This window comes from Petromyzon marinus, unplaced genomic scaffold (assembly GCF_048934315.1).
Source record: "Petromyzon marinus isolate PM22_M1 ecotype Great Lakes invasive population unplaced genomic scaffold, UKy_Petmar_22M1.pri1.0 PM_G_Scaffold_88, whole genome shotgun sequence".
Classification (NCBI taxonomy): domain Eukaryota; kingdom Metazoa; phylum Chordata; class Hyperoartia; order Petromyzontiformes; family Petromyzontidae; genus Petromyzon; species Petromyzon marinus.
Genome location: NW_027423044.1, coordinates 618,613 through 646,451, shown reverse-complemented (window position 1 = coordinate 646,451; position 27,839 = coordinate 618,613). Strand labels below are relative to the sequence as shown.

The 27,839-nt window shown below is 42.6% G+C and overlaps 1 protein-coding gene across 1 annotated transcript in view; it reads left to right on the top strand.

Annotated features, from left to right (window-relative positions):
* The window catches only part of LOC142921742 (uncharacterized), a 178,537-nt gene that overhangs the window by 11,630 nt on the left and 139,068 nt on the right, over positions 1 to 27,839 (top strand). The window contains exons 4-15 of the mRNA XM_076063063.1: positions 1,053 to 1,120; positions 2,649 to 2,722; positions 3,074 to 3,132; positions 3,265 to 3,334; positions 3,632 to 3,705; positions 4,363 to 4,471; positions 4,612 to 4,706; positions 5,615 to 5,790; positions 8,969 to 9,036; positions 9,215 to 9,267; positions 11,690 to 11,794; positions 11,987 to 12,090. Coding sequence (XP_075919178.1) covers positions 1,053 to 1,120; positions 2,649 to 2,722; positions 3,074 to 3,132; positions 3,265 to 3,334; positions 3,632 to 3,705; positions 4,363 to 4,471; positions 4,612 to 4,706; positions 5,615 to 5,790; positions 8,969 to 9,036; positions 9,215 to 9,267; positions 11,690 to 11,794; positions 11,987 to 12,090 — 1,055 coding nt within the window. The remainder of the gene's footprint in view (positions 1 to 1,052; positions 1,121 to 2,648; positions 2,723 to 3,073; positions 3,133 to 3,264; positions 3,335 to 3,631; positions 3,706 to 4,362; positions 4,472 to 4,611; positions 4,707 to 5,614; positions 5,791 to 8,968; positions 9,037 to 9,214; positions 9,268 to 11,689; positions 11,795 to 11,986; positions 12,091 to 27,839) is intronic.

Genomic DNA, 27,839 nt, shown 5'->3' with positions numbered 1-27,839 from the left:
TTCACACCGTACGTAGCCAACCGTGCTATGTGTGTGTATGTTGAACATCTTTCACACCGTACGTAGCCAACCGTGCTACGTGTGTGTATGTTGAACTTCTTTCACACCGTACGTAGCCAACCGTGCTACGTGTGTGTGTATGTTGAACTTCTTTCACACCGTACGTAGCCAACCGTGCTACGTGTGTGTGTTTGTTGAACTTCTTTCACACCGTACGTAGCCAACCGTGCTATGTGTGTGTTTGTTGAACTTCTTTCACACCGTACGTAGCCACCTGTGCTATGTGTGTGTATGTTGAACTTCTTTCACACCGTACGTAGCCAACCGTGCTACGTGTGTGTATGTTGAACTTCTTTCACACCGTACGTAGCCAACCGTGCTATGTGTGTGTGTATGTTGAACATCTTTCACACCGTACGTAGCCAACCGTGCTACGTGTGTGTATGTGGAACATCTTTCACACCGTACGTAGCCAACCGTGCTGTGTGTGTGTTTGTTGAACTTCTTTCACACCGTACGTAGCCAACCGTGCTATGTGTGTGTATGTTGAACATCTTTCACACAGTACGTAGCCAACCGTGCTACGTGTGTGTATGTTGAACTTCTTTCACACCGTACGTAGCCAACCGTGCTCAATGGGAGATGCAGTGGCATCTCAAATAACGTTGCTACATTTGCATATTGTTTCAGACTCATTAATTTCGTCTGGTTATAATCACGATTAGGTTGTTTTTGTGGATTCCCCATAGTCATCATTATGATTGGTAATTGTGTCCACTCATCATTCGTCATTGTTAACTAAAATAGAGAAACACTTGGTTTGCCAAGACAATAATTTAAAGGTGCTTCTAATCTGTTTGTAGCTTCAACTGGACAGCAATAAGATTCGTGTCTGTGGTTCCTCAGCGATCGCTTTGTCTGCATGATTGACGATGCTTTATGAAACCCGAACGTCATTATCAGTGCTGTGTGTCAGATAACAATTATCAGACAACTGTGTTGAAGCGGTATGCGTCACCTCAGCGAAGTGTGTGTGTCGTGTTTCCTTTCAGCTTGAAAATGTACACCTCAGCGCGCAACTTCAAGACGTGATTGACATCAAAGGAGATTTAATGGAGAAGTAAGAAGTTATTCATTTCCCTCGAATTTCATCTTTGTCCTCTGTTTAGGTTCCTAAACTTACTGGAGAAACCCGAAGAGCAATGAAGCTCTTTTTTTTGTAACAAATGTCCGGTAGATTTCAGAGATGTCCGGTGGACTCAGGGGCGAGGAGCCAGGATTTTGACTTTGGGGGGGTTGCTGACTTCAACATTCTGAGATATCTCAGTGTGTTTGTGTTTTCCAATGGGCACCACAAATGTATAAAACTAAATTTTGATTTAAAGCTTTCGTGACTGCAGTAATTCATATTCTTAGTTTTTTCGGTAAAGTCACGTTGAAGAGAAACAACAAAATAACAAAATATATATAAAACAATAAAAAATTCTCACGACGTTTCGACCATAACTCAAACGGTCATCATCAGGTGTGTCGGTTTGCATAAATTTATTTTGAAAACGGCATATTTATTTATATATATAAATAAATATAATAAATAAAATAAATAAACCGACACACCTGATGATGACCGTTTGAGTTATGGTCGAAACGTCGTGAGAATTTTTTATTGTTTTATATATATTTTGTTATTTTGTTGTTTCTCTTCAACGTGACTTTACCGAAAAAACTAAGAATATGTATAAAACTAATTATTGGATTTGAGCTGTGGAGTTTATTAATAGGTCGGAGCCGCCGACGTGGCCAGTAAGTTCGATAAGTTCGCAAGGCTGCCGCTCAAGCAGCCTGCAGGGCAGCACGCAAGGTGGCAGCCTGCAGGGCAGCACACAAGGTGGCAGCCTGCAGGGCAGCACGAGGTGACATCACAAGGTGACATCACAAGGTGGCAGCTGGCAGGGCAGCAGCACAAGGTGACATCACAAGGTGGTAGCCTGCAGGGCAGCACACGGGGTGGTAGCCAGCAGCACAAGGTGGCAGTCTGCAGGGCAGCACAAGGTGACATCACAAGGTGGTAGCCTGCAGGGCAGCACACGGGGTGGTAGCCTGCAGGGCAGCACACAAGGTGGTAGCCTGCAGGGCAGCACACGAGGTGGCAGCCTGCAGGGCAGCACAAGGTGACAGCCTGCAGGGCAGCACACAAGGTGGCATCACAAGGTGGCAGCCTGCGGCATTTTGCAGCAGCCGGATATCCGGTTATCCCGATTGCCGACTTCCCCAAATTTTCAGGGGGGGGGGCTGACCCCCCCCATCCCCCCCTGTTGCTCCGCCCCTGAGTGGACTACTGGGTGGAGGTCAGAGGTCACGCCGGCAGAACAAACGAGCGACTTGTTGATGACACCAACATCCTCTCTGCATTTTCATTTTAAAAACTTTCGCGACTGCAGGAATTCACGTTCTTTGGTTCTTTCTGTAAAGTCACAGAAAACAACAAAATCACGGTGAGTTTTTATTTTGTTGTTTCCCTTCTACGTGACTTCACCGAAAGAACCAAGAATATCTTCATCTGCAATGCGCTTTGCCTTAAAATGGCGGATACGTTCCTACGAAGGTTTTCTGACCCGCCGTCCTTGCAATGTGCCCGTGTCCGTAAGGATCCGTGCCACCAGGCAGATGTGTGACGATCTGAAGGGCCAGTCCTCTTCAGTGCAACAAACATTAACCAGAGGTACATTCTCAACATTCGCCGACCATTGGACGTTGCCGGTGTTACACGTTTAGTGATTAAACTTGCTTGTCGTTGACTCACGTGGGTCACGTGCGTACGGTGATAATGGACGTTGACGGTGTAACACGTTTAGTGATTAAACTTGATTGTCGTTGACTCACGTGGGTCACATGCGTACGGTGATAATGACATTGACGGTGTAACACGTTTAGTGATTAAACTTGATTGTCGTTGACTCACGTGGGTCACGTGCGTACGGTGATAATGGACGTTGACGGTGTAACACGTTTAGTGATTAAACTTGCTTGTCGTTGACTCACGTGGGTCACGTCCGCACGGTGATAATGGCAGCTGAAACAGAACAAGAAGAAGTGGAAGCTGTTCATTCGTCGCTGAAAGCAGAACTGAAGGTAAAATGTGTGATGCTTTTTAAATTTTGTTTTCATTTAATTATATTTCTTGAGAAACGTGTAACGGTATAAACGTACGCACGTGCACATTTAACATTAATGCTGGATCCCCGCTGTCATCCTCTCTTAAAGACGTTTGCGGTGACTTTCAGCGAATTGAATTTAAAGTCTCAAAATGACAAGAATATTGCGTTGGGCAAAGGTGAGTCTCGTGCCGGGTGACGCAATGCACGGCTGCTCAGTGATACGCAGAGCACTGTCGATGATGATCAATGACCGTTGTGGTTTTTACTGGATGAATATTGACGCGCTCAGCCACTTTGTCGAACGTGCGACGCGCGTGTGTCGTACGCAGTGGAAGCAGCCGTGGAAGCGACGGGGAGAGCGCGGTGGGACTTTGTAAACAAGTTGACGATTAAAGAAAGCCAGGTTCGCGCGAATTCATGAGCTCATCGCTTTTGCTCACATTTTAAATGCATGACGCGTGTGTCGTACGCAGTGGAAGCAGCTGTGGAAGAAATGGAAAGAGCGCGGTGGGACTTTGTAAACAAGTTGACGATTAAAGAAAGCCAGGTTCGGGCGAATCCACGAGCTGATCGCTTTTGCTCACATTTTAAATGCACGTTGGGATAAAAAAAATTGGATTAAATGACCATGCATTACCTTTTACAAACCAGTGTGTATATATATATAGCTCAAACCCCAAGGGTCTGTTATAATTCAGGCTCATTAATTTTTGTTGATTTCAAATGTAAGAAATGCAGCTCCTAAAGGCATGCCTGTCTCAATCATAAAATATCCTTTGAAGATCAAGATCACCTTCAAATAAAAACTGATATATTAATGTTCCTATCCCAAACTATTGCCTTTAACGCCTACTATTGCCATTGTGTACAGTGTTCATACATTGCTTTTACAATTTACAAACGTCTGTATAACAATATAATGCTTAAAATGTGAATTATTTCCACTTTAGAACGTATTCAGTGCCCTAAACGCATTTGTTCAACGAAATATATGGGATCTGCACATTTCGACCTCTTTGTCTTGATTTCTCAAGTTCATTTCAGTCTGGTAAACACAACTTATCTGACTTCAATGATGACTTTCAAACCAGAAAACTCGCCTTGCCCAGCAGTAGGTCATTTCATAGATCCGTGCGTAAAGTCGTATTATTATCTTTGTCGTTCAGTAGTTAGCAAACAGAGAGTTCCGTCTTTTCGCTCTTAGGCCAAAGAAATGTCCGAGCTGTTGGAGTTAAAAAATGAAGAGCTCAAAATGGCCTCGCAAAAGCTGCAAGATTCCATTGAAAGCTGCGTTCGACTCGAAGAAACAGAGCGTGAGAGCACACTTCAAGTTGCCCGCTTTTTATTGCCAACGAGCCCGGATGTGTTTGTGCGTGTGCGCGGTGGGCAAATGTCTGCACGTCCCGACCGTGAAAGTCGATCCCGATTTCATTTGTTTTGCGTGAATTAACAGGCAACTTTCAAGCACGGCTTGAGCAAATGCAGAAAGAAAGTGGTACCCTGAAACTCGAAGTAAATCGCCGTCGGGAAATTGAAAGCACGCTGCAGGTGACCTATCCGTTCATTTTTTTTATTTAAAGCTTTCGTGACTGCAGCGATTCATATTCTTAGCTCTTTCGGTAAAGTCACCACGTTGAAGGGAAACAAAATAATAAAATATATTTAAAACAATAAAAATTCTCACGACGTTTCGACCATAACACAAACGGTCGTCATCAGGTGTGTCGGTTTGCATTAATTAATTTATTTTTAAACGGTGTTTAAACGGTGTTTTAAAAATAAATACATTAATGCAAACCGACACACCTGATGATGACCGTTTGTGTTATGGTCGAAACGTCGTGAGAATTTTTATTGTTTTATATATATTTTATTATTTTTATTGTTTCCCTTCAACGTGACTTTACCGAAAGAGCTAAGAATATGTATCCGTTCATATTTATTACATCGCTAATATTGTCTGCATTCCTTAACTGGATATTTTTAACGGAATGGTTTTCTTTTTGATTTAAAGCTTTGGTCACTGCAGGGATTCATATTCTTGGTTCTTTCGGGTAAAGTCGCCACGTAGAAAGGAAACAATAAAATAATAAAAATATACAACAATAAAATTCTCACGACGTTTCGACGGCAACTCAAGCAATCATCATCAGGTGTGAACACCACAGCAAGAAACATTTTTCACCGCCACTTATTCCAAATGTTCTTGCTGTGGTTTTCACACCTGATGATGATTGCTTGTGTTGCCGTCGAAATGTCGTGAGAATTTAATTGTTTGATATTTTAATCATTTTATAGTTTCCCTTCTACGTGGCGACTTTACCGAAAGAATCAAGAATAAGGAATGGTTTTCTCTTAGCCTTTTTGGAAAAGTCTCAAGCTTTTTTCACTGTATCTGAACAAATGCAGCGGGTCACCCGCCTCATCGATTTCATCATCGTACGGTCTGAATGCAGGCTGGGATGCAAAACGCGGAGAGAAGTTTTGCGGAGAAGGAGCGAGAGTTCACCGCAAGCACCGCGGGGCAGCGGCTGTCGTGCGACAAGCTGCAGCACGAACGTCGGGACCTGAACGTGATTGTGCAAAACCTGGAGAAGGCAAACGAAGAGTTGACAGCAGCAGCCAGCCAGAGGCAAGTGGTGAACTTTTACAACACGGAACGTGGCGCGTGCCGAGACATTAATCATCGATTTAAAGCGTTCGTGACTGCAAGGATTAATTGTATTAAATAATAAATTAATAAAATTAAATAACACGATAAAATTCTCACGACGTTTCGGCCACAACACAAGCGGCCTTCATCAGGTGAAGGGACGAGACTGCCTCAGCGCTCCAGCGCTGTCCTCCAGACATTCTCGTCCCTTCACCTGATGAAGGCCGCTTGTGTCGTGGCCCGAAATGTCGTGAGAATTTTATCGTGTCATTTTATCAATTTATTATTTTATTCTCAATCTACGTGATGGTGACTTTACCGAAAGAACCAAAGAAGATGTTAATTATCGTTGCGTCGCTATTGTCACGTACTACGCTGGTTGACGCAGGAAAGCACCACGGTGGTGTTCTTCACTCATTTTCAGAGGTGGCGGAGGGCGAGGGCGGGTCGGGGGGGGTGGGGCACGTCCGCCGATAAGACACGGTACAGCGTGAGGGCCGCCACACGTTTTAACACCGCTGGGTTTGACAGCAGCACACGAGGACGACGACGACGACGACGATGGGGAGGTGATTTCAGATCTGGGTATTGTCAGGGGCCGCACAAGAGGCCACCAGGGGCCGCTCGTGGCCCGCCGGCCTTGCAGTGAAGGACACTGCCCCGCAGTGTTCACGTTTAGAAGGGGGTCTGCAATTGTTTTGCAGTAGGGGGCGACAATTGCTTCGTGTTTCCCCCAATTAAGTTATTAGCGAGTTTTCAAGTTTGTGAATTTCAGACGTTGGGAGCTACTAAGGAGAAGGCGCTGCATTGCGTAGAACATCTCTGACTGTTGTGGTATCTGTAAAGCAAAACAAATACAGTACAGTTTAAATTTCCATTTAAAGCTTTCGTGACTGCAGGGATTCATATTCTTGGTTCTTTCGGTAAAGTCACCACCACGTAGAATGGAAATAAAATAATAAAAATAAAACATAAAATAAAATTCTCACGACGTTTCGGCCACAACACAAGTAGCCTTCCTCAGGTGAAGGAACAGAACTGTCGGGAAGACGGCGCTCGAGTGAACACTGCTAAGCTTGGCAGCGTCTTTTAAGCTGGGTGGGAGGAGCAGAGCCCCTTGACGAAGGAGTTTACATATCAACAGAAGGATTTAGCATTGAAGTAGCTAAGTTAATGTGTTGGATTAGCATGATGTTAATGTGAGGAATTAGCATGTAACTGGGAGATTAGCATGATGTTGATGTGAGGAATTAGCATGTAACTGGGAGATTAGCAGGATGTTAATGTGAGGAATTAGCATGTAACTGGGAGATTAGCATGATGTTGATGTGAGGAATTAGCATGTAACTGGGAGATTAGCAGAATGTTAACGTGAGGGATCAGCATGTGACTGGTCACGGAAGTAGCTATGTTAAAGTCCGAGTTTACATATCAACATAAGGATTTAGTATTGATGTAGCTGTGTTAATGTGTTGGATTAGCAGGATGTTAAAGTCAGAAATTAGCATGTAACTGGGAGATTAGCATGATGTTAGTGTGAGGGATCAGCATGTGACTGGTCACGGAAGTAGCTATGTTAAAGTCAGAGTTTACATATCAACAGAAGGATTTAGCATTGAAGTAGCTAAGTTAATGTGTTGGATTAGCATGATGTTGATGTGAGGAATTAGCATGTAACTGGGAGATTAGCAGGATGTTAATGTGAGGAATTAGCATGTAACTGGGAGATTAGCATGATGTTGATGTGAGGAATTAGCATGTAACTGGGAGATTAGCAGAATGTTAACGTGAGGGATCAGCATGTGACTGGTCACGGAAGTAGCTATGTTAAAGTCCGAGTTTACATATCAACATAAGGATTTAGCATTGATGTAGCTGTGTTAATGTGTTGGATTAGCAGGATGTTAAAGTCAACAAATTAGAATGTAACTGGGAGATTAGCATGATGTTAGTGTGAGGGATCAGCATGTGACTGGTCACGGAAGTAACTATGTTAAAGTCAGAGTTTACATATCAACAGAAGGATTTAGCATTGAAGTAGCTGTGTTAATGTGTTGGATTAGCAGGGTGTTAAAGTCCGAGTTTACATATCAACAGAATAATTTAGCATTGAAATAGCTGTGTTAATGTGTTGGATTAGCAGGATGTTAAAGGCAGAATGTTAGTGTGAGGGATTAGCATGCCGGTTTATTTTTTCCTTGTTTCAACGTTAGCACCACGGAAAGCGACGAGCTTTGTTCAGACGGACGAGTCCATCATTGTTCGGAACGGAGGAGGGGGGAGAGGGAGAAGCAGCCACGATGCGCTGGGTCTGCAATTATTTTGCAGTAGGGGGCGACAGTTGCTTCGTGTTTCCCCCAATTAAGTTATTAGCGAGTTTTCAAGTTTGTGAATTTCAGACGTTGGGAGCTACTAAGGAGAAGGCGCTGCATTGCGTAGAACATCTCTGACTGTTGTTGTATCTGTAAAGCAAAACAAATACAGTACAGTTTAAATTTTTATTTAAAGCTTTCGTGACTGCAGCGATTTATATTCTTGGTTCTTTCGGTAAAGTCACCACGTAGAAGGGAAACACTAAAATAATAAAAATATAAAACAATTAAATTCTCACGACGTTTCGACTGCAACGCAAGCAATCATCGTCAGGTGTGAAAACCACTGCAAGAAAATTTTCTTGATATGTGGTTTTCACACGTGAGAATTTTATCGTTTTATATTTTTATTATTTTATTGTTTCCCTTCTACGTGGTGACTTTACCGAAAGAACCAATAATAGAGTACAGTTTGTTTACCGATGCAGTTTTCTGCATCGTTTAATCTGGCTTCTGCCGCACATCACGAACACAACGTCCGCGTGACGATTATCCGAACCGGTCCCGGGCCTCCACTCAACTCGGCCTCAAATGAGTACCCTGGTGCGGTGTGTGAACATTGCCACTGGGGAGACAAAGGCGGCCGGGCGTGGTGCTGGCCACCCACCCCCTCGTGTACCGTGCCGGCCTTAACAATGATGCTCGCGAGCAGCACTTGACCCAACAGTCTGTTAAGGCTACACGGGGACGATTTTCGTCTTGCATTGATTGTGTGCTGCGTTGCGTATGACATTTTTTTTAACAATTAAATGAGGCAGATGTCTTGTTATGTTTTTTTTTATCAGGCGCAGCGAAGAAGCTGAGATTCGTAGCAGGCTTGAAAGAAATATTCGTGAAAAAAATACAGAAATAGGTAGGCAACGTTTTGAGAGTGTCAGTGACCATTGCGAGTGTTAATTATTTATCGCACGTGTGACATTTGACCTCTATCAGGAGTGTACATTGTTAACGTCTGTTTAATATATTTTCATCGTTGTCCAACGTTTATTGGTAATCCTTAATTAATATTATCACTCGATTAATATTTTTAGGTAATTTGAAGATTGCAAGCGACAATAACGACATGAAACATCGCGAAACGCTGGTGAGCACATTTCAATGTCGTCTATCGCAATATCAGCCAGAAGAGCGGACGACGTTCAACGTCGCGATTGTAGTTCACAAGTTCATTAGCCAAGTAAAGCCCAATGAGCCAAAAAAGCTCTTTGTCAATGGTGGCTCAGCAAATCATTCTATTTGAACAATTACACAGGTTCACATTTTTAAAATAAATCAATTAGATTGTACTATTTACATTCACATTTGAAACTTTTGTGATCTTAACAGTCGGTTTAGGTGAGGACAGAGATGACAGAGTGAAGGTGCTAAGAGACGATGCTAGATGGTTCCAAAGCTTTGTAGCAGCTACATTAAATGATTTCGATTTATCTTCCCACCCACCCCACTTCTCTGAAATGGTTCAATTGCGTTGGGATTGTTTTCCGCCAGCGAAGTCACCTGCTTGAGCAAGCTATGCAGCGTTGCCATATTGGGGCTCGCACTTTGTTACCCAAAAAAAAACACAATCGCTTTTCGATTTATAATAATAGGGTTTTTCCCCTTTTTTTCTGGCAATAAAACTGAAACCTTTTTACGAGGATTCACGTCACTGCATTAACCACAATACCTGCAGTCAAAATGCAAACAAAAAACCTACTATGATAATATATATGTGGCATTGTCCTTGAAACTGATTGGTCCACACCAAGGGACGGCTTTCTTTTGAGCCTCGACCCAATTGGTGCTCGACAAGATGACGCCAAAAGGCGTACATTGTCTTTGAGCTGTGTGACGCCTTTTGGCGTGGACCAATCAGTTTCAAGGACAATGCCACATATATTATCATAGTAGGTTTTTTGTTTGAATTTTGACTGCAGGTATATTGTGGTCAATGCAGCGACGTGACTCCTCGTAAAAAAAGGTTTCAGTTTTGTTGCCAAAAAAAGGGGGAAAACCCCTCTATTATTATATTTTGGCACTGGCAAAGGAGGTCCAATGATGTAGATGCTCACCCCGAGCCCTCATTACCTGGATAGTGCATTGTCTTTGAGCTGTGTGACGCCTTTTGGCGTCATGTGGTCTAGCACCAATTGGGTCGAGGCTCAAAAGAAAGCCGTCCCTAGGTGTGGACCAATCAGTTTCAAGGACAATGCCACATATATTATCATAGTAGGTTTTTTTGTTTGCGTTTTGACTGCAGGTATTGTGGTCGATGCAGCGACATGAATCCTTGTAAAAAAAGGTTTCAGTTTTGTTGCCAGAAAAAAGGGGGAAAACCCCTATTATATTATTATATTTTGGCACTGGCAAAGGAGGTCTAACGGTGCTTTTCGATTTTATCAAACACGGAACGCCGGCCACTGCGTCGGTCTCCGTCGCTGTGCTCGCAACGGCCTTTGGGTCGCGTCCCAATATTTTTTGTTTTGCTTGGCAAGGCGTTTCACGTTGAGCTCCTGAGAGGCTCGGGGAGCACGTGGGGGGGGGGGAGGGGGGAGAGAAAGGGAACGTTCAGACGGCATCCGAGAGCATTTACATTATGAGACCTCCTTTGCCAGTAACAAGATATAGTAATAGGTTCTACCCTTTTAAACTGGCACGAAAAACTGACACCTTTATTCAAGGCATCATGTCTGCAATAACCACAACACAAGCAGTCAAAATGCAAACAAAAGAGACAACTCTGATAATAATATTGGCACTGTCCTTGAATTTGAGTTTTTTGTGCCAGTTAAAAGGGTAAAAACCTATTCCTATATCTTGTTACTGGCAAAGGAGGTCTCATAATGTAAATGCTCACCCCGAGCCCTCAATACTCTGATAGTGCGTTGTTTTTGAGTTGTACGCCTTTTGACATCTTCTGGTCCAACACCAGTGGAGACTAGGCTCTAAGAAAAGCCGTCTCGGGTGTGGACCAATCAAATTCAAGGACAGTGCCAATATCGTTATCAGAGTTGTCTTTTTGCTTGCATTTTGACTGCTTGTGTTGCGGTTATTGCAGACATGATGCCTTGAATAAAGGTGTCAGTTTTTGGTGCCAGTTAAAAGGGTAAAAACCTATTCCTATATCTTGTTACTGGCAAAGGAGGTCTCATAATGTAAATGCTCACCCCGAGCCCTCAATACTCTGATAGTGCGCTGTTTTTGAGTTGTACGCCTTTTGGCGTCTTCTGGTCCAACACCAGTGGAGACTAGGCTCTAAGAAAAGCCGTCTCGGGTGTGGCCCAATCAAATTCAAGGACAGTGCCAATATCATTATCAGAGTTGTCTCTTTTTTGCTTGCATTTTGACTGCTTGTGTTGCGGTTATTGCAGACATGATGCCTTGAATAAAGGTGTCAGTTTTTGGTGCCAGTTAAAAGGGTAAAACCTATCGCTACGGCATCCGAGAGCTTACGCCCACCGTGGTGCAATAAACACATCTTGGGGTATCGTAGGAAGTGTTGGTCTCGTGTCGTGTCTTGCGTGAAGGAATCCTTAGACGCGTTCAAACGAGAGAGAGCTTCACTCCAAGAAGCCGTCTGTCAAATGGAACAGCGGATAGCCGCCATGGAAACGCTGAAAAACGAAAGCAAGGTATTTCGAACGTTTCTTAAATCTACGGGTAAAATAATAACCCGCGCAACACTTCCCTGTGAGCGTTATCGTTTGCAAACGCGTGTTAGAATTGCGTCAATTGTCGTCGCTGCGGATGCTCTTTTTTGCGCGCACAAATGTGGCAATTCGCGTCGCCCGGCGCCGCATCTTGGGGCGTCGTTTACCTTCCAGAGCGAACTCAACGGAGCGAAAGCAAAAGAGCGCGTCTTGGAGAATGACCTCAGAGACGCCTTGAACGCGGTGAACGTCCTGGAATCAGAGCTGTCTCAGGAGAGGTAAATGTTGGAGCGTTATTTTTCAGCTCGCTCATTCGGGCGCATTTAGGCGTTCCCCTCCTCCTCCCCCTTCGCCCTCTCTCCCTTTTATCGTTTCAACCCCCGGCCGTCCTTCCCCCGAGAGCGGTGTCTCTTCACCTTGACCGCAGCCTGCCACCCCTTGTGGCTCTCAGCCGTTAACAACGTCGTACAACGTCGATACGGTAGAAACCGTGGGATCGCGAGCTCGATTCGTTCCGGAAACGTGTTTTGTAATCCAAAGCACTCGCGTATAATCAGAGCACTCGGTACATTAGTTGTGATCACGTGACGCCCGGCAGTACAAAGCGTGTCTACACGTGCGCTGCGCGTATTGCGAGAACCTCGCTCGTTTATCAAGTTAATATTTATTTACAAATGTAGCCCGTCTCGCCAAACACTCGCAGGCCAAGTTACTCGCAATCCAAGGTTTTACTGTACACAGCAACTCCTCTGCACCCCCTGTGGGACGTAAGGCCACAATAAATACACAGGGGTTGATGAAACAAAGTAGTTGTACTAACGTATCCACGCTAAATTTGCGTTTTGTTTTTTCACCTTCTAAAGAAAACAAATCTGGCCGTGTCTCGCACCCCCCCAGAAAGGGAATCTCGCACCCTCAGGTTGTGAAGAGCCACTGCCCTACAGGGTTATCCGAGTTAAGGAAGTAGACACCAGGGAAGTAGAGTTTATTTAAACACATGGCATCGACGGGTTAAAGATATAAAACGCCGGTGAATAATCGGCGTGCTTGACAGGTGTCAAGTCCCAGGCAATGTCGTCTGTCTGTGTGTGTGTACCTTAAGCGTACACACACACACACAGACAGACGACATTACATACGACATTACATACATGTACGCTTAAGGTACACACACACACACAGACAGACGACATTACATACAGACACTTACATACAGACTCTTACATAAAGACACTTACATATGGACAATTACATACAGACACTTACATACAGACACTAAGACACTTACATACAGACACTTACATACAGACACTTACATACAGACACTGAGACACTTACATAGACACTTACATACAGACACTTACATACAGACACTTACATACTGACACAAACAGACACTGAGACACTTACATACAGACACTTACATAAAGACATTTACATACAGATACTGAGACACTTACATACAAACACTTACATACAGACACTTACATACAGACACTTATATACAGACACTTACATACAGACAGTTACATACAGACACTTACATACAGACACTTACATACAGACACTGAAACACTTACATAGACACTTACATACAGAAACTTACATACACTTACATACAGACACTGAGACACTTACATACAGACACTTACATACAGACACTTACATACACTTACATACAGACACTGAGACACTTACATACAGACACTTACATACAGACACTTAAATACAGACACTGAGACACTTACATAGACACATACAGACGCTTACATACAGACACTTACATACAGACACTGAGACACTTACATACAGACACTTACATACAGACACTGTGACACTGACATACAGACACTTACATACAGACACTTACATTGAGACACTTACATACAGAAACTTACATACAGACACTGAGACACTTACATAGAGACACTACTTACAGACACTTACATACAGAAGCTTACATACAGACACTTACATACAGACACTGAGACACTTACATACAGACACTTACATACAGACACTGAGACACTTACATACAGACACTTACATACAGGCACTTATATACAGACACTTACATACAGACACTTACAAACAGGCACTTACATACAGACACTTACATACAGACACTTACAAACATACACTTACATACAGAAACTTACATACAGACACTTAGATACAGATACTTACATACAGACACTTACAGACACTTACATACAGCCACTTACATACAGACGCTTACATACAGACACTTACATACAGACACTTACATACAGACACAGACACTTACATACAGACACTTACATACAGACACTAAGACACTTACATACAACAACAACAACCGCCATTCGCCACTAAGTGGCGGTGACGTCACCACGACGCTTGTGCCAGGCTATGTGCACCCTGAGGCCACGTGAAGTGTCGAACGCCCGCTGGCAGGAGGTCACGGGGCAGACCCAGGTGCCACGGGTCGACTGACTGAGATGACTGGCTGATGCACCACCTGTGCCCCCTACTGTGCCAACCTGCTGTGCTTTAGCCACCCGGCGCTCCGCTCGCTGTTGTGAGCGTCGCTCCTCCGCCCTCCGTTGTTGTTGGAGGGCGACTGCCTCCAACTGCCCAGTAGCATCCTTCACGAGCCTCCTCCACAGAGGCCGATCTTGACACCGCTGGTACCAGTCATCGGCAAGTCCACTCAGCTCCACGTCCTCCTGTACCACATCACTCCATCTCTTCTCTAGCCCGTGCCGCGCCCGCTTAGCCCCCTCAATCCGGCCAAACAAAAGCTGTTTCGGCATGCGGTGGCTGGGCATGCGGGCTACATGACCCAGCCATCGCAGCCTTGCCTGCCGGAGGAGCTCACCGATGGGACCCTGCCCAGATCTTTCAAGGATTTGTGAGCTCCTCACACAATCCAGTCTGGTTAAACCCAGGATGGATCGTAGGCAGGTCAGCCTAAATGTTTCCAACCGGCGAAGATGTTCCATTAGGGGGGTCCACGTTTCGCAAGCGTAGAGAAGGGAGGGAATGACCGTGGCCGAGAAGACCTGAAGCTTAGTGCGGAGCGACAGACCAGGTAGCTTCCACACAGCGTTACGCAACCGATGAAAAGATATTGCCGCTCGACTGATTCGGAGTGAGACCTCTGCTGTTAAACTGGAGCCAGTCATAAGCACACTGCCCAGGTATGGGAAACTCTCCACTCTCTCCACAACTGCCCCATCACCGATGGAGAGTTGTGGGGGTGGAGTGTCCGATGGTACAAAATACCCAGGCAGGTGCTTAGTTTTGGTGGGGCTGATGGTAAGGCCCCACCTCTTAGTGGCACGCTCCAGTCTCAGCAGCAGCGTCTCCAACTCCTCCTCTGACTGAGCAGCTATTACCAAGTCATCAGCATACATAACGTGGTTGAGCAATAGGGAGCCATCCCTTGACCGCACCCGGGCATCGATTAGCCTCCCATTATATCTGTACCATATGGAGATTCCCCCGGTACAGCTATTGAAGGCTTCACGAACTACGTGGTCAAAATAGATGTTAAATAATGTGGGAGCCAGAGGACATCCCTGTCGCACCCCAAGGTGTACAGGGAATGGCTCTGACTCCCGGCCACGTAGTTTTACCCGGGCCCGCTCACCATCATGAAGGTCCTTAATGATCGTGAGCAGAGGGTCAGGTACTCCAAAAGCACGAAGAACGACCCAGAGCCCAGGCCTACTGATGGTATCATAGGCCTTGACCAGGTCAATAAAGCAGAGATGTAGGTCTTGTTGGAATTCCCTACACCTCTGCTGTAGCAGACGGACAGAAAATATGGCATCTGTGCAGGACCGCCCTTTCCTGAAACCGCATTGGGGCTCCGCAAGCCTCTCCTCAGCGTGCCTGGCAAGGCGATGCTGAATAATCCTTGCCAGGACCTTTCCCGGCACACTGAGGAGTGAGATGCCCCTGTAGTTGTTACAGTCTCTGCGGTCCCCCTTCTTAAAAAGGGGGACCACCAGGGCATCCTTCCAATCCTGCGGAACCCGTCCAGTGGTCCAGACTGTTGTTATGATGTCATATAGGGCAGTCTGTGCACAAACGCCACCCTCCCTCAGCATTTCGCTTGGGAGATCATCTCTGCCCGCTGCCTTTCCTGGTCTCAGACTCCGGATCGCCTTCAATACTTCCTCAGCAGATGGCACCTCAGCCAGCCACTCACAGGGGGTGACTTCATCCAATATTTGAGGCACCGCAGCCTCAGCAGGGTCATCCTCACTTTGTGCCACGATGTTTTCCTGGCTGTGGGATTTTCCCTCCCCCAGGACCTCACAGAAATGCTCAGCAAATCTGCGAACCTGTTCCTGGGGGTCGGAAATTGGATCACCGTTTTTTCCCCTAATGATGGTAATAGGTGTGGCGCTGCAGGTTACTTTTTTGATGGAGTTAAATAGCGATTTGTGATCACGGGCCACTGAGGCAGACTCCATCTCCTCAGCAACCCGCGACCACCACCCATCCTTGCAGCGCCTCACGGCTCTCCGAACCTCCGAGCGAAGGCTGCGGTAAGCCTCCTCATTCTCTGACGTGGGATTCTGTAGCCGATGACAGTGGGCCTGTCGCTTTTTCTCAACCATCCTGAACAACTCCTCTGTCATCCAGGGTGTCTGGGGAGGTCTGGACCGCGTACCCAAAGCAGCCATTGCAGCTGCATGAGTCACAGTCCTAAACCTCGCCCATTTACCCTCGACATCAGGAGGAGTCGGGGACGATGCCAATCCCAGCCGCAAGCGATGATGAAATTCTCGCTTGCAACTTTCATCAGATAACTGAGACCAGGCCACTTTAGGTTGGAATGGGGTCCTGGGTGTACACCCACCACCGGAGTGGAAGAATGGCAGGCGCATCTTACAGATGACTAGTCGATGGTCAGAGGGCAGATCAGCTCCACGGTAGGTCCTGGTGTCAAGGACATGGGCTCGCATTCGCTGGTCCGTCACTATGTAGTCCAGCAGATGTTCTTGCTTGGACCCGGCATGCATCCATGATGTTGTGTGGATGCGCCGATGCCGGAACAGCGTGTTGGTAATTACAAGCCCATGGGCTGCACAAAAATCTAGCAGCCTCCTACCGTTGTTATTGAGCTGATCTGGCCCATGCCCTCCAATCACTCCAGACCAGGTGCCAGTATCATGACCAACTCGGGCATTGAAGTCACCCAACATGATGACTCTATCCCGAGGGGCCACTTTAGCCAGCACCTGTGACAGGAGGTCATAGAAGGCATCTGACTCATCGGCTTTGCCTGCATCCCTCCACGGATGTTCATCTTCGGTGGGGGCATAAGTAACCACGACCACCATTCCTCGCCTCCGGTTGATGGGAAGGCGAGCCCAAAGTAGCCTGGGGCTTACAGCTTCCCACACCTCACCGCCACGCTCCCACGCCCCCTTCATTCTTTTGTTCAAAAGAAGACCCACACCCTGTTGTTTGGCAGTCTGCTGCCCCGAGTAGAGGACTGTCCACCCCTCATGGTGGCAGGAGCCAGAGCCGGTCCACCGGACCTCCTGAATGCCGCATAGATCCAGGCGGTACCGGTCCAGCTCCCGACAGAGGAGTGGCAGCCTCTCCTCTGCAGTGAGCGTTCGAACATTCCACGTGGCCACCCGTAGTGGCTTTTCGTTGTTTCTGGAGTAGCCCCGAGGGTAGGTATTCAATCTCCTGGCTCCGCCAATTGGGGTTTGGCCAGGAGACGTCATAGACGCCTGGCCCCCCGGGGCCTCCGGCACAAGCTTAGTTGTTACATATTTCACTTTAATTCGTGGTTTTGTGGTAATTAATTGAAGGTGGAGGGGTTACCAGCCCCTCGCACCCGTCCAGAGCCCCCGTTTAGCCCCTGTGGTGGACACATATGCCATGAGGGGAGGAGCCAATCAAAATTGGAACTCCCCCCACAGCACTGTCCACGACAGAGTTGCCCGTCCGGCACCGCGAGGAGGTAGGGGGTTGTTTTGCCGGACTTACATACAGACACTTACACACAGACATTTACATACAGATACTTACATACAGACACTTACATACAGACACTTACATACAGACACTTACATACAGACACTTACATATAGACACTTACATACAGACCCTTACATACAGACACTTAGACACTTACATACTGACACTTACATACAGACTCTTACATAGAGACACTTACATACAGACACTTAGACACGTACATACAGACACTTGCATACAGACTCTTACATAAAGACACTTACATACAGACAATTACATACAGACACTTACCTTGAGACACGTACATACAGACACTTACATACAGACACTTACATTGAGACACTTACATACAGACACATACAGACACTGAGACACTTACATAGAGACACTACTTACAGACACTTACATACAGAAGCTTACATACAGACACTTACATACAGACACTTATATACAGACACTTACATACAGACACTTACATACAGACACTTACATACAGACACTTACATACAGACACTGAAACACTTACATAGACACATACAGAAACTTACATACACTTACATACAGACACTTACATACAGACACTTACATACACTTACATACAGACACTGAGACACTTACATACAGACACTTACATACAGACACTTAAATACAGACGCTGAGACACTTACATAGACACATACAGACGCTTACATACAGACACTTACATACAGACACTGAGACACTTACATAGACACTTAAATACAGAAACTTACATACACTTACATACAGACACTTACATACAGACACTTATATACAGACACTTACATTCAGACAGTTACATATAGACACTTACATACAGACACTGAGACACTTACATAGACACTTACATACAGAAACTTACATACACTTACATACAGACACTTACATACAGACACTTATATACAGACACTTACATACAGACAGTTACATACAGACACTTACATACAGACACTTACATACAGACACTGAAACACTTACATAGACACTTACATACAGAAACTTACATACACTTACATACAGACACTGAGACACTTACATACAGACACTTACATACAGACACTTACATACACTTACATACAGACACTGAGACACTTACATACAGACACTTACATACAGACACTTAAATACAGACACTGAGACACTTACATAGACACATACAGACGCTTACATACAGACACTTACATACAGACACTGAGACACTTACATACAGACACTTACATACAGACACTGTGACACTGACATACAGACACTTACATACAGACACTTACATTGAGACACTTACATACAGAAGCTTACATACAGACACTTACATACAGACACTGAGACACTTACACACAGACACTTACATACAGACACTGAGACACTTACATACAGACACTTACATACAGGCACTTATATACAGACACTTACATACAGACACTTACAAACAGGCGCTTACATACAGACACTTACATACAGACACTTACAAACATATACTTACATACAGAAACTTACATACAGACACTTACATACAGATACTTACATACAGACACTTACAGACACTTACATACAGCCACTTACATAAAGACACTTACATACAGACACTTACATACAGACACTTACATACACTTACATACAGACACTTACATACAGATACTGAGACACTTACATACAGACACTTACATACAGACACTTACATACAGACACTTACATACAGACACTTACATACAGACACTTACATACAGATACTTACATACAGACACTTACATACAGACACTTACATACAGACACTTACATATAGACACTTACATACAGACCCTTACATACAGACACTTAGACACTTACATACTGACACTTACATACAGACTCTTACATAGAGATACTTACATACAGACACTTAGACACGTACATACAGACACTTGCATACAGACTCTTACATAAAGACACTTACATACAGACAATTACATACAGACACTTACCTTGAGACACGTACATACAGACACTTACATACAGACACTTACATTGAGACACTTACATACAGACACTTACATACAGACACTGAGACACTTACATAGAGACACTACTTACAGACACGTACATACAGAAGCTTACATACAGACACTTACATACAGACACTTATATACAGACACTTACATACAGACACTTACATACAGACACTTACATACAGACACTTACATACAGACACTGAAACACTTACATAGACACATACAGAAAGTTACATACACTTACATACAGACACTTACATACAGACACTTACATACACTTACATACAGACACTGAGACACTTACATACAGACACTTACATACAGACACTTAAATACAGACACTGAGACACTTACATAGACACATACAGACGCTTACATACAGACACTTACATACAGACACTGAGACACTTACATACAGACACTTACATACAGACACTGTGACACTGACATACAGACACTTACATACAGACACTTACATTGAGACACTTACATACAGAAACTTACATACAGACACTGAGACACTTACATAGAGACACTACTTACAGACACTTACATACAGAAGCTTACATACAGACACTTACATACAGACACTGAGACACTTACATACAGACACTTACATACAGACACTGAGACACTTACATACAGACACTTACATACAGGCACTTATATACAGACACTTACATACAGACACTTACAAACAGGCACTTACATACAGACACTTACATACAGACACTTACAACCATACACTTACATACAGAAACTTACATACAGACACTTACATACAGATACTTACATACAGACACTTTCAGACACTTACATACAGCCACTTACATACAGACACTTACATACAGACACTTACATACAGACACAAACAGACACTTACATACAGACACTTACATACAGACACTAAGACACTTACATACAGACACTTACACACAGACATTTACATACAGATACTTACATACAGACACTTACATACAGACACTTACATACAGACACTAACATACAGACACTTACATATAGACACTTACATACAGACCCTTACATACAGACACTTAGACACTTACATACAGACACTTACATACAGACTCTTACATAGAGATACTTACATACAGACACTTAGACACGTACATACAGACACTTACATACAGACTCTTACATAAAGACACTTACATACAGACAATTACATACAAACACTTACATTGAGACACTTACATACAGACACTTACATACAGACACTTACATTGAGACACTTACATACAGACACTTACATACAGACACTGAGACACTTACATACAGACACTTACATACAGGCACTTATATACAGACACTTACATACAGACACTTACATACAGACACTGACATACAGACACTTACATACAGACACTTACATACAGACACTTACAAACACACACTGACATACAGACACTGAGACTTACATACAGACACTTACATACAGACACTTACATACAGACACTTACATACAGATACTGAGACACTTACATACAGACACTTACATACAGACACTTACATACAGACACTTACATACAGACACTTACATACAGGCACTTACATACAGACACTTACATAGACACTTACATACAGACACTTACATACTGACACTTACAAACAGACACTGAGACACTTACATACAGACACTTACATACAAACACTTACATACAGACACTTACATACAGACCCTTACATACAGACACTTAGACAATTACATACAGACACTTACATACAGACTCTTACATAAAGACACTTACATACAGACACTTAGACACTTACATACAGACACTTACATACACTCTTGCATAAAGACACTTACATACAGACAATTACATACAGACACTTACATTAAGACACTGACACACTTACATAGACACTTACATACAGACACTTACATACAGACACTGAGACACTTACATAGACACTTACATACAGATGCTTACATACACTTACATACAGACACTGAGACACTTACATACAGACACTTACATACAGACACTTACATACAGACACTGAGACACTTACATAGACACATACAGACGCTTACATACAGACACTTACATACAGACACTGAGACACTTACATACAGACACTTACATACAGACCATTACATACAGACACTGACATACAGACACTTACAGACACTTACATACAGAAACAAACATACAGACACTTACATACAGACACTTACATAAAGACACTTACATAGACACTGAGACACTTACATACAGACACTTACATACAGACACTTACAGACACTTACATACAGACACTTACATACAGACACTGACATACAGACACTTACAGACACTTACATACAGACACTTACATACAGACAGACACTTACATACAGACACTTACATACTGACACTTACAAACAGACACTGAGACACTTACATACACACACTTACATACAGACACTTACATACAGACACTTACATACAGGCACTTACATACAGACACTTACATACAGACACTTACATACAGGCACTTACATACAGACACTTACATAGACACTTACATACAGACACTTACATACTGACACTTACAAACAGACACTGAGACACTTACATACAGACACTTACATACATACACTTACATACAGACACTTACATACAGACACTTACATACAGACCCTTACATACAGACACTTAGACAATTACATACAGACACTTACATACAGACTCTTACATAAAGACACTTACATACAGACACTTAGACACTTACATACAGACACTTACATACACTCTTGCATAAAGACACTTACATACAGACAATTACATACAGACACTTACATTAAGACACTGAGACACTTACATAGACACTTACATACAGACACTTACATACAGACACTGAGACACTTACATAGACACTTACATACAGATGCTTACATACACTTACATACAGACACTGAGACACTTACATACAGACACTTACATACAGACACTGAGACACTTACATATACACATACAGACGCTTACATACAGACACTTACATACAGACACTGAGACACTTACATACAGACACTTACATACAGACCATTACATACAGACACTGACATACAGACACTTACAGACACTTACATACAGAAACAAACATACAGACACTGACCTACAAACACTTACAGACACTTACATACAGACACTTACATACAGACAGACACTTACATACAGACACTTACATACTGACACTTACAAACAGACACTGAGACACTTACATACACACACTTACATACAGACACTTACATACAGACAGACACTTACATACAGACACTTACGCACAGACACTTACGTACATACACTTTCGTACAGACACTTATGTACAGACACTTACATAATGACACTAACATACAGACACTTACGTACAGACACTTACGTACAGACACGTACAGACACTTACGTACAGACACTTACATAAACTTACATACAGACACACAGACACTTACCAACAGACACTTACATACAGACACTTACATACAGACACTTACATACAGACACTTACATACAGACACTTACATACAGACACTTACATACAGACAAGTATACACTTACTTACAGACACTTACATACAAACACTTACATACAGACACACAGCTACTTACATACAGACACTTACATACAGACACTTTCATACAGACACTTACATACAGACACTTACATACATAAACTTACATACAGACACTTACATACAGACACTTACAGACACTTACATACAGACACTTACATACAGACACTTACATACAGAAACTTACATACATACACTTACATACAGACACACAAACACTTACATACAGACACTTAGACACTTACATACAGACACATACAGACAATTACATACAGACACTTACATACAGACACTTACATACAGACACTTACATACAGACACTTACATACAGACACCTACATACAGACACTGCGACACTTACATACAGACACTGCGACACTTACATACAGACACTTACATATAGACACTTACATACAGACACTGAGACACTTACATACAGACACTTACATACAAACACTTACATACAGACACTTACATACTGACACAAACAGACACTGAGACACTTACATACAGACACTTGCATACAGACACTTACATACAGATACTGAGACACTTACATACAGACACTTACATACAGACACTTACATACAGACACTTACATACAAACACTTACATACAGACACTTACATACAGACACTTACATACAGGCACTTACATACAGACACTTACATAGACACTTACATACAGACACTTACATACTGACACTTACAAACAGACACTGAGACACTTACATACAGACACTTACATACAAACACTTACATACAGACACTTACATACAGACACTTACATACAGACACTTACATACATACACTTACATACAGACACTTACATACAGACACTTACATACAGACACATACAGACACTTACATACAGACACTTACATACAGACACTTACATAGACACTTACATACAGACACTTACATACAGACCCTTACATACAGACACTTAGACAATTACATACAGACACTTACATACAGACTTTTACATAAAGACACTTACATACAGACACTTAGCCACTTACATACAGAAACTTACATACTGACACTTACAAACAGACACTGAGACACTTACATACAGACACTTACATACAAACACTTACATACAGACACTTACATACAGACAATTACATACAGACACTTACATACAGACACTGAGACACTTACATACAGACAGACACTTACATACAGATGCTTACATCCACTTACATACAGACACTGAGACACTTACATACAGACACTTACATACAGACACTTACATACAGACACTGAGACACTTACATAGACACATACAGACGCTTACATACAGACACTTACATACAGACACTGAGACACTTATGTACAGACACTTACAAACAGACCAATACATACAGACACTGACATACAGACACTTACAGACACTTACATACAGAAACAAACATACAGACACTTACATACAGACACTTACATAAAGACACTTACATAGACACTGAGACACTTACATACAGGCACTTACATACAGACACTTACAGACACTTACAGACACTTACATACAGACACTCACATACAGACACTTACAGACACTTACGTACAGACACTTACATACAGACAGACACTTACATACAGACACTTACATACTGACACTTACAAACAGACACTGAGACACTTACATACACACTTACATACAGACACTTACATACAGACAGACACTTACATACAGACACTTACGTACAGACACTTATGTACAGACACGTACAGACACTTACGTACAGACACTCACATACAGCCACTCATGTACACACACTTACATTCACACATTTACATACAGATACTTACATACAGACACTTACATACACACACTTACATACACACACTTACATACAGACACTTACAGACAGACACTTATATACAGACACTTACATACAGACTTTTACATACAGACACTTACATACGGACACTTACATACAGACACTTACATACAGACACTTACGTACAGACACTTACATACACTTACATACAGACACACAGACACTTACATACAGACACTTACATACAGACACTTACATACAGACACTTACATACAGACACTTACATACAGACAAGTAGACACTTACTTAAAGACACTTACATACAAACACTTACATACAGACACACAGCCACTTACATACAGACACTTACATACAGACACTTTCATACAGACACTTACATACAGAAACTTACATACATAAACTTACATACAGACACACAGACACTTACATACAGACACTTACAGACACTTACATACAGACACTTACATACAGACACTTACATACAGACACTTACATACAGACAAGTAGACACTTACTTACAGCCACTTACATACAAACACTTACATACAGACGCACAGCCATTTACATACAGACACTTACATACAGACACTTTCATACAGACACTTACATACAGACACTTACATACATACACTTACATACAGACACACAGACACTTGCATACAGACACTTACAGACACTTACATACAGACACTTACATACAGACACTTACATACAGATGCTTACATACACTTACATACAGACACTGAGACACTTACATACAGACACTTACATACAGACACTTACATACAGACACTTACATACAAACACTTACATACAGACACTTACATACAGACACTTACATACAGGCACTTACATACAGACACTTACATAGACACTTACATACAGACACTTACATACTGACACTTACAAACAGACACTGAGACACTTACATACAGACACTTACATACAAACACTTACATACAGACACTTACATACAGACACTTACATACAGACACTTACATACATACACTTACATACAGACACTTACATACAGACACTTACATACAGACACATACAGACACTTACATACAGACACTTACATACAGACACTTACATAGACACTTACATACAGACACTTACATACAGACCCTTACATACAGACACTTAGACAATTACATACAGACACTTACATACAGACTTTTACATAAAGACACTTACATACAGACACTTAGCCACTTACATACAGAAACTTACATACTGACACTTACAAACAGACACTGAGACACTTACATACAGACACTTACATACAAACACTTACATACAGACACTTACATACAGACAATTACATACAGACACTTACATACAGACACTGAGACACTTACATACAGACAGACACTTACATACAGATGCTTACATCCACTTACATACAGACACTGAGACACTTACATACAGACACTTACATACAGACACTTACATACAGACACTGAGACACTTACATAGACACATACAGACGCTTACATACAGACACTTACATACAGACACTGAGACACTTATGTACAGACACTTACAAACAGACCAATACATACAGACACTGACATACAGACACTTACAGACACTTACATACAGAAACAAACATACAGACACTTACATACAGACACTTACATAAAGACACTTACATAGACACTGAGACACTTACATACAGGCACTTACATACAGACACTTACAGACACTTACAGACACTTACATACAGACACTCACATACAGACACTTACAGACACTTACGTACAGACACTTACATACAGACAGACACTTACATACAGACACTTACATACTGACACTTACAAACAGACACTGAGACACTTACATACACACTTACATACAGACACTTACATACAGACAGACACTTACATACAGACACTTACGTACAGACACTTATGTACAGACACGTACAGACACTTACGTACAGACACTCACATACAGCCACTCATGTACACACACTTACATTCACACATTTACATACAGATACTTACATACAGACACTTACATACACACACTTACATACACACACTTACATACAGACACTTACAGACAGACACTTATATACAGACACTTACATACAGACTTTTACATACAGACACTTACATACGGACACTTACATACAGACACTTACATACAGACACTTACGTACAGACACTTACATACACTTACATACAGACACACAGACACTTACATACAGACACTTACATACAGACACTTACATACAGACACTTACATACAGACACTTACATACAGACAAGTAGACACTTACTTAAAGACACTTACATACAAACACTTACATACAGACACACAGCCACTTACATACAGACACTTACATACAGACACTTTCATACAGACACTTACATACAGAAACTTACATACATAAACTTACATACAGACACACAGACACTTACATACAGACACTTACAGACACTTACATACAGACACTTACATACAGACACTTACATACAGACACTTACATACAGACAAGTAGACACTTACTTACAGCCACTTACATACAAACACTTACATACAGACGCACAGCCATTTACATACAGACACTTACATACAGACACTTTCATACAGACACTTACATACAGACACTTACATACATACACTTACATACAGACACACAGAC